The 9,130-nt window shown below is 39.7% G+C and overlaps 2 protein-coding genes across 3 annotated transcripts; one reads left to right on the top strand and one right to left on the bottom strand.

The window, feature by feature from the left end:
* The first annotated feature begins 433 nt into the window (after positions 1–433).
* Positions 434–3,208, top strand: LOC104815065 (protein TIFY 3B-like). Its single transcript, XM_010543370.1, has 6 exons — positions 434–722; positions 1,430–1,541; positions 1,635–1,812; positions 1,921–1,978; positions 2,123–2,190; positions 2,836–3,208. Exons 1-6 carry the CDS (start codon positions 526–528, stop codon positions 2,889–2,891), a joined length of 669 nt encoding a protein of 222 aa, XP_010541672.1. The 5' UTR covers positions 434–525; the 3' UTR covers positions 2,892–3,208.
* A 1,107-nt stretch (positions 3,209–4,315) lies between these two features.
* On the bottom strand, positions 4,316–9,018 carry LOC104815064 (beta-glucosidase BoGH3B-like). Of its 2 annotated transcripts, none has more exons than XM_010543368.2 (10): positions 8,882–9,018; positions 7,692–7,951; positions 7,393–7,597; positions 7,154–7,244; positions 6,924–7,066; positions 5,891–6,134; positions 5,678–5,782; positions 5,393–5,575; positions 5,098–5,302; positions 4,316–4,949 (listed from the first exon to the last, which is right to left on the bottom strand). In XM_010543368.2, exons 2-10 carry the CDS (start codon positions 7,918–7,920, stop codon positions 4,462–4,464), a joined length of 1,893 nt encoding a protein of 630 aa, XP_010541670.1. In that variant the 5' UTR covers positions 7,921–7,951; positions 8,882–9,018; the 3' UTR covers positions 4,316–4,461. The 2 variants fall into 2 exon arrangements, with proteins under 2 accessions (XP_010541670.1, XP_010541671.1); XM_010543369.2 differs by having other exon boundaries at positions 8,813–8,886.
* Positions 9,019–9,130: the final 112 nt, after the last annotated feature.

Raw genomic sequence — 9,130 nt, 5'->3', positions numbered from 1 at the left:
AAATATACTTCTACTCTTTTACTCTTTTAGGAGATTTTACAATTTTATTGTTTTCCTTTCTATATTTTTTTAAAGTTGGACTTTCGGCCAGTTTGGGGTCCGTCGGTTTAACCCAATAAAATCTGAGTATGATTTGAGTCCGAACCAAAAGTCTAACAATTTTTTGGTCTTTAAATCTCGGCCCAAAATTCTATATTTTTCGTATGGATTTGGATCGGGTTTCGGGGCTCGGGCCATAATTGCCTAAGTCTAACCACTCCTCACCGGGCAAACCATTAAAACGACAGCGTATCCAATTCGAGCACGTTTCAAAATTCGAGTAACTAATGCTTGCCACCGTGCGTCGTACTATCGAAGTCAAACAAAAAACAAAAACTTACATGCCACGTGTCGAAAATAGAGAGGGCTTCCGTTGAGGATAATGGTGTACAATCTGGTACAGAGCAAAACGCCGAGAGGAAGAGACGAGAAGCAAGGAGAGGAGAATAGAGGAAACGACAGGTTGAGAAATCTCGAGAAACAGCTATGGTGGAGTTCGAAGCGGGAACCGAGGAAGTGAAGCCACGCATCGCTGTGGACGGATCTGGTGTTGCCGAAAGAGAAAGCAGCGAGGAGCTTCCCCGGGGTCAGATCAGCCGGAGCGACGACATGCGGGGCGAAGGTACCGGATCTGTTCCTGCCGGAGGTGGATTCTCCGATGAGAAACCGATTCGCGAAGCTAGGTATGCTGTCTCGTGATTAATGCCATTTCTATCCTTTGATTCGCCTGATTTTTGTTTGAATTTTTCTTGTAACTGCCGAATTCTGGAAGTCGTATCGTATCCAATTGGAGACGAATGTTTCTAGGAAAGTAGCGATGCGTATGTATTCCGCACCGAGCAGTAGAGATTTAAGGTTTGTTGATGTTTAGGCACATCCTTTTCTGGGCAACAATCTACTGTTCACGAGAACAATTCTTCTCGTTTTGATATTTTGTTAATAGATTAGTGACAAATCCTCCCAAATCAAAACATCAGACGGTACATCCATGTTTCTTTGCTAGTAAGAGCATAACCTTTTGTAGTTGACACCAAATCCAAACTTGGAACTTAATCTGAGATTGCTAATTAATTGAATTTTTCTTAAAGATGTTGACATGAGACAAGATAGATTTTGGTTGCATTTGATACTTCATATGTTATCAGATGGAAATCTGTATTGATTTCGTGCACGAACCACGGAAATTAGGAGCTTAGAAGTATTTCTAAAATTGCAATTCACATGCTTCTTGTATTCTCTTACAATTAGCGTGGCGAGAAGAGTTTATTTCCAGATATTTAGTTTTTTTACATTAATATTGCATCCATAGTTCTCATTACCATACTACAGATATCCTTTCATTGTCACGATTTTAATGGGATCTTTAATCTACCGCTTTCTGCCATGGAAGGAGCATGGAGGTTCGATCATCTGGGTCCAGTTCCTTAATGGTTCTTCCAACTCAACTTACTATTTTCTATGGTGGGAGTGTAAGCGTATTCGACGGACTTCCCACTGAAAAGGTTTGGTCTTTTCGAAATTTTTGCACATTATGTTTTCTTCGGGGCAGGCTGAGATATTATAGGTTCTTGTTGTGGTACATCACATGCATATAGGTTCATGAAATCCTGTGTATTGCTACTGATGCTGCTAAAGCCACTGAGATGAAGAATTATATCAGCATCAGTCCTATGCCATCGCCAGCCTTGATGAGAACTGCTTCTTTCTCAAGCACCTCAACTGTTGCTTCACCAGGGGCCATTCATCCAAATACTTTTTGCAGATTTGCGGCAGGTAAGTACCAATTTCACTGGGACTCTATATGGTCGAACGTGGATACGCTCTCCTATATGTGGAATTGTGCTGATCTGGCTTCATGAATTCTCCTCAAAACTGATTCAGATTTGCCAATTGCGAGGAGATATTCGCTCCAAAGATTCCTTGAGAAAAGACGGGACAGGTTTCTTGCACTCTCTCTAGATTTCATCCAACTCCATTTCCCAATTTGATTCCTAGCCAGGACTTCTGAAGACAGTTTTGAAAAGTCTGTCCTATGGCTATCAGATTTACATCTAACAGCAACCAGCACTTTCTTTATTTGCAGATTGGTGAATAAGAGCCCTTATTCTACTCCAGACAGCAAAAAGGCCGGTCTCGCCCCAGACAACACAGGTGCGGAGAAAAATCGAAATGATTGGTAATGAAAAACAGTATTATATACAAGTGATGTTTGTATGATATGATCCGAGTTCGAGATAATACAGGCCCTGTAGCCCTTGTGTAAGACTTTGGGCAAATGGGTTTGACACAATCTTCAGATTGTTTCCATGCCTAATAACCCAGACATGTTTGCTACTTACATCTCTGGAGAAAGTCTGGAGATTAATTACCGAAGAAACTATTGCGATTTTTTCGCTGTGTTCTTGATGACCCATCAAGTTAGACACGAACTATTCATTATCTTGTTCAAAACCTTGTTGGAATTTGCATTGTGCAAATGTAAACTTGTCCGTCTTTTATTTTTCATGTCCCTTGTTTATAAGACTCCTCCTGGCTTTCTGATGCAACTTTAGATGTCTCACAAACAACTTTGTGTGTGTGTTTTTGTTTCGACCCATCAAATTCTGTGTTTGTGTAAAGTTTACAATTGTTATTTTGAATGTTATAGTATTCAGAATATATCAATTTTTGCTTTTTACCAAATAATCGTACGGCCAAGATTGATTGTTCAATGCTTAATATGAGTATTTGATCAGATGAAAGGAGGGATTGGTATCGGATAAATAATGTTCAGCTCTAATGTTTCGAGTATTTCAGTTCTTAATGGAACGGAACCAAACAGATATGGACCGGCTTCTTTTGTTTCTTCCTGATCAAGAAAACTCCCAACCGCTACAAAACCATGAAAGACGGAATCGTTGTTGAGAAATCCCGAGTTCGATCGAAACCCTAGAAAGTTCGTGATGGGAAGCTCGAAGCAAGAACTGAATGACTCACGGAAACAGCTGGACAAGAAGCCGAGACTCGCGGAGGCCGTACGGTCTGCCGACACGAGCTTATGTACGTTTAGATTATTATTTAACTCTTACTTTTACAGTTTCCACTTCTTCCGTAACAACATTTCGACTGTTGTCTTTACATCTCCTCATTTGTTCGACCGTAAACTACGATTCTCTATTCCTTTAAACTTCTGACTTGATCGCAATCGCAATAACTAGGAAACGCTCTCCTTGCAATCCAACTGTTGCGATTCCACCGTTTATTACTGCAATTACGGCTAATACATATTTTTTAACAATCATAGGATGATGTTGGAACTGATATAATTAAGATTTTTTTTTCTTAGATTAAATTATATAAACGCATCAAAGCTTCCTATTCTCTCTTTTTTAGAAATTGGTTATGAATCCGTCCGACTCGAAACCTAAACCAGATCGAACCAAAATAATAAGACACTTTTTACAAGTTCAGGAATTATTTGTCACATTCGCAAGTTTAGGAATTTTTTTTGTCGCACTTTGCAAATTCAGAAATTTTTAGGGGTTTTTCCTTTCATATATTTTTAGAATCCAATATACTGTTTTCGAAACGAACCAATAAATATCGAACCGAAATCCGAATTATCCACGTTTATTTACGAATTTATATTTATGTATTAAGTTTCGATTCTAGTTTGGTGTTCATATAACAATACCGTTACGAACCGAATTTATGCATCGATTAATATTCGGTTCTAGTTTGTTAAATATTTATAAAACCGAATGAAGCGTCCACACCTGCCTTTTTTCAGTCCATATTTTCTGTGTTTTTCGTATAAAGAGACGAATGAATACTAAAAATACAGAGATGTCTTGATACAAAAATGTTAGATGTATTATTTGTTCCTCCCTATGTTTACTGCGTGGATAAGAAGAATAACGTACGTTTTATTACTTAATTTTTTGTACTTTAAAGTTTTAAATGAAGATTTTAGAATATAGGATTTAATTTTAACAGGTGTTAACGTTTAAGAATTTTTGGATTTGTTCGATGTTCCATTCGAAATTGAATTATTTTGGGCCGGTCCAGATGAGAGTGAATTAAAACTAAATTTAATTAAAATGGGAGGTTTTCAGTATTTTTGTTACATTTTAAATTCGGTTAAATTTCATTTAATTTTGATTTATTTGGATCGGAGTGGGTTGGCCATTAAAATTAGTTTAATTTCCATCTCTATATTATTAGGAGAAAGATAATTTCGCAATAAATTTGCTTAATTATTATTATATTTCAATCTCGCCGTTTTTAGGAGAGGACATAAAACTTTATAATCCAATTCTCAAGAAAAACATTTTCCACTCAGTATTTTATTTTTCAACGTCCTGCTCAAAGAACGCCTCCAATGGCGTCCCGAGAATGTCTTTCATTTCATTTCAATTTCACAAAAACTTCTCGCTCGATTAATCAATAGTGCTTCGTGGGCTTCGTCGTCAGCCCAAACCCGAACGGGAACAACGGGTCGTAATGCGAGTCTCCGACATTCATCGGGAGCTGATCCACCGTCTTGAACCATGTCCGAGCAAGTTTGCCGGTGAAACCATAATCTCCGAACAGAACATCAGCCACTCCTTGCCCTTCAGTTCCCGGCAACCACGCCGCCACGAGCGCATCCATGTTCGAAATGTAGGGCTGCATCACCACCGGACGTCCCGACACGACCACGACCACGCACTTCACTGATCCACAGACATTGGTGATCGTGCTCGGGCCAGGTTCCATCATGGTCAGATTCGTGCTGTCTCCAAACATTTCCGCGTATGCTGGCTCGCCCACCACGACGATCGCGTAATCGAACTTGTTGGACTTGAGATAGTTCGTGTCCGGATTCTGGTTGTAAACGACTTGTGTTGTCGGAGCCACAGTGTTCTTCACAGCAGTGAAGATGGTAGTACCTGTATACATATATATGATCAAAAGATTCAAACTTTTCGTCTCTGAGATTCAGAAAAATGTATATTGGGGTTGGTGGAAGTTGAATTATGACTCAATTCAGATTCCAGATTGATCTTGTTCTTGCAGATTAATACTGTTTTCACGTACCGACAGTGAGATCGTTGCCATTGAGGCCTTGCCAAGTGATTGTCCAGCCACCACACTGATATCCTAAGTTGTCAGCGTGGGTTCCGGCCACAAGGATCTTCCCGGCTTTCTTTGACAGAGGAAGCAATGGCTTATCGGCTTTCTCCCCGTTCTTAAGGAGCACCAGAGATTTCCTCACGGCTTCCCGAGCCAGTTCTCTGTGTTCCTGCCATTGTTTCAAGCTTTGTTATGTTTAGGGTAAAACCCACATAGAAAGAACATTTAGAATTCAGGATAACCTCGAGATTTTACCGACCTTGCTACCGAGATGGTTGGCCAGGCTAAGATCCGCCAAAGGATTCTCAAACAGTCCCATGGTGAATTTAACCCTCAAGATTCTCTTCACTGCATCATCTATCCTGCTCATCGGGATGAAATTTCTCTTGACCTGACTGGTTATTTCGTCGATGAATTCAGTGTAGTTATACGGCACCATGATCTGCATCACAAGTTCAAACCCAGCATACATGAGTAAGAAATCTCAAAGCCTGGAACAAGAGTGTAAGATCATCAATTCAGAATCATCTCAAGATAGACTGACCATGTCAATTCCAGCGTTGACACCAGCGTAAACAGAGTATGAATAGTTAGCATGAGGAGGAGTGGTGATTCTGTCTAAGCCCTGCCAATCCGAGATCACAAAGCCCTAAAAAGGAAACCACCCGAAAAACGCCAGACTGGAATGTTTATATAAGCTTCATCAATTGAAAATCTCGAAAACTTAAAAAGAGAAACCGGGTATTCATATCGTTACCCTGAACTTCAACTTGTTCTTGAGGAAACCCGTGACAAGATTCTGATTAGCATGCATTCTGAGACCGTTCCAGGCCGAGTAGGACACCATAACAGTGGCTACACCCTTCTGTATGGCACTGTAATAGCCCGGCATGTGAATCCCGAACAGTCCCTTTGCATCAATCACTGTGTTGTTCTCGTCGATCCCTCTTGTTGTTCCTCCATCCCCGACAAAGTGCTTAGCGCAAGCTGCAACCCTTGTCCTGTAACAATGATGAAACCCATTACGGTTACTTGACAAGCAAATGTTATGGAAGATGCTTTCCGTTCATGAAAATCTAATCAAAATGATTATTTCAAATAATTTCAGACGGTTTAAACTGCGAATGATTTCGAACCGGAATAGCTATCCTATTTCGCTCAGACCCTCTACTATAAAGTCTGGGGACACTACTCTGTTTATCCTCACATGGTGTATATACCTTTCATCCTTATAAATACATGGGACCTTGTTTAGATCATGTAGATAACTTCCTACTGGTCCTACAATGGCAGAAGACTTAATTCAAGAAACCTCCTTCTTTATGGAGACATTATTGGTACCCTATGATATGATCTTAAAACAAGCTCATGAATAAATGAAGAGACCAATCAGCAAACACTACATGCAGTGCTCAGTTCCCCATCAATTAACAAAGGAAGACTGTTTCCTATTTATGCTTTAGGACCACCATTAAATCTTCTAAAGATCACCATTGGAACCAAAGCTTGGAAGCACGCGTGAGAAGTGTAAGTGTGAAACACATCTAAATGATCATTGACATTACCTAACCCGTAACAAAAGAAAACAACAACCAATGTACCAAACCAAAGATGAATCCTAAGGGAACAAAGAAGATCATTCATCAAACTCTTTTTGGAGTCAAAATTGGTTTTTCGATTGAATATTGTTCAGGTTTAGTATGTCAGAATCATCAAGCTATTTTCACTTGAATGGTTGATTCATGAAAACATATCGTAGAATGTCTTCTTTATCAGGAAAATATACTTACTTTCCGGCGACAAAGGGAACACCCTTCAGTTTGCCAGGAAGGTCGCCTTGCAAACCGGGGATGATTTCGGTCATTTGTTGCACAATTCTGTGATCCTCACTGTAACTCTCATAGCATCTGCCCCATCTTGGATCCCTACAGACCTGTGGAAACCCCGTTTCAGAAACCAGAAAAAAAAATTTTTGTTAAGATTTTCAATGATCACAACTCGGAAGATTCAGTTTCCGCACCGCAATACATGGAGCAAAGGCATAAGGGATTCCTGTTGCTCTAACTTCAAGGGCAGTTGCTTCTCCAATCCGCTTGAGAAGCATAGGGTCCCTACCAGAGAGTCAGCCATAATAGAGATTGGTAAGTAACAAAGTTTTCTTTTTCATAACTCCAGCAGAAAACACAGACCAACCAGGACAATAAGTCACCAGTTGAAACAGATACAACTGTTCTAGTTTCTATAGGCCAAGACACTTGCCTGGTGACTCCAAGTCCTACATTGTGCGGGAAAATGGTGGCGTTGTATACATTGTTGTGACCATGAACAGCATCGATCCCATAAATCATTGGGATCCTTAAGGGGGTTGATAAAGCACCCTTTTGAAGTTCATTCACCATGTCCACCCAAGTTTTAGCACTTGCCTTTGGACTCGGCACACTCCCTCCACCACTCAACACACTCCCTACAAACAAATTCTCAAACATGTTAAGTATTCATATAGATTCAAGACATGTTTAATATGGAAAGAAAAAGCTTATTTGATGATCTTGTCTTACCGATGAAGTACTTCTTCATCACTTCGGGCGTAGCAACACTGCGCTCAATCTGAACCATCTGTCCGATCTTCTCCTCGAAGGTCATACGTTTCATCAGATCTCTGATCCTTGCTCCCAAAGGCTGTTGTGGGTCTTTGTACTTTGCATACTTCAGTGGATCCTCAGCTGCCACGGCACAGCAAAGCAGTAGAAGCCCTAATGCCTTCAACAAGTAACTCAGAGTTTCCATCTTCTTCTTCTTCCCCGTTAGGGCTCAGAACCTACAGATAATCACCAGGGTTTGAAACACTTGTTCAGCACAAGATAAAAGAATGGTTTTCAATAAACATGACAAAAGCATCATACCAAGATGCAAAATGGAACCTAAAATATAGCTGAAAACAGTAAAAGAGAAATACAGAATAAATGTCATGGGTTTGAAACCGTTGACAGGGAGATCCAATCAGCGCATGAGATCCAGCACAATAACGTTGCAAATTTTTTGAGATAATGGGCAGGATAATGACTGCAAGAACATGGGGAAAAGTTCGTACAGAAGAAAATCTGATCCAAAGTCCTTGACATGGACAGAGTTTCTGAGTTCAGTGTTTAGTGCAAATCCATCTTTCAGTTTTTACAAAGAAACCGACAGGAGAAAAAGAGCACAAGACATAATATTTGGTATGTCATGATCAGAACAGAGGCATATAAGAGTTAAGACAGGAATTGAGCCAGTGTAAATGGAGAACATGCATAGATTTGGTCAAGTTAATGTCTTTACAAGAAAATCTAATACACTGTCATTAAAAAAAAATGTTCTGGGAACGTCCGTAGAAGAGAAAACAAGTCGAACCCACCATTGGTTCAACTGGGTCTCTGAAACCGATACACTTCATCGATTTGAAATTATGTCAGAGACTCAGAATCAATGGATGATAGAATAAAGTTCCGCTCTTTCAGAAATCCATTTCGCAGAGGAGGAAAGGGAGAATAACAAACTTTACCCAGATGCCATTTGAAAGGAAAAACTGGAGAAATGAAATCGAGATTAACAATGAAGACGAAGAAGAAGAAGAGAAAACTGTACCCAGAAACTAGATCGTGATGATAATGTTAAAAACGAGAAGAGAAGAACATTATACCAGCTGCCGAAACTCATATGAAGAAAAACCAGATTACGATTGGAGAAGAAGAAGGACGAGGAATCTTACAGATTACAATGTTCGAATGGAGACAGAGCAGGAAGAGGGGAGTTTGATGCTTTCCTTAATGGTGTTTGAGACTTGCTATTATTTAATGTTAGATTCCTGGATATTGGTAGGTCTCTTCCCTCGAGGAAGATGAGGACTGAGCTTCTTCTCCAGTAATGTGTTATTAAATAATAATAATAATAATAAAAGACGATTAAAAAATGAGAATATATTTGTATTTAAATGATTCTTTGTGTATTATAAATTATT

This window comes from Tarenaya hassleriana, unplaced genomic scaffold (genome assembly GCF_000463585.1).
Source record: "Tarenaya hassleriana unplaced genomic scaffold, ASM46358v1 Cleome22, whole genome shotgun sequence".
In the NCBI taxonomy this organism is placed as follows: Eukaryota; Viridiplantae; Streptophyta; class Magnoliopsida; order Brassicales; family Cleomaceae; genus Tarenaya; species Tarenaya hassleriana.
Note: the sequence above shows the minus strand (reverse complement) of the source record. Positions and strands in the feature narration are given on the sequence as shown.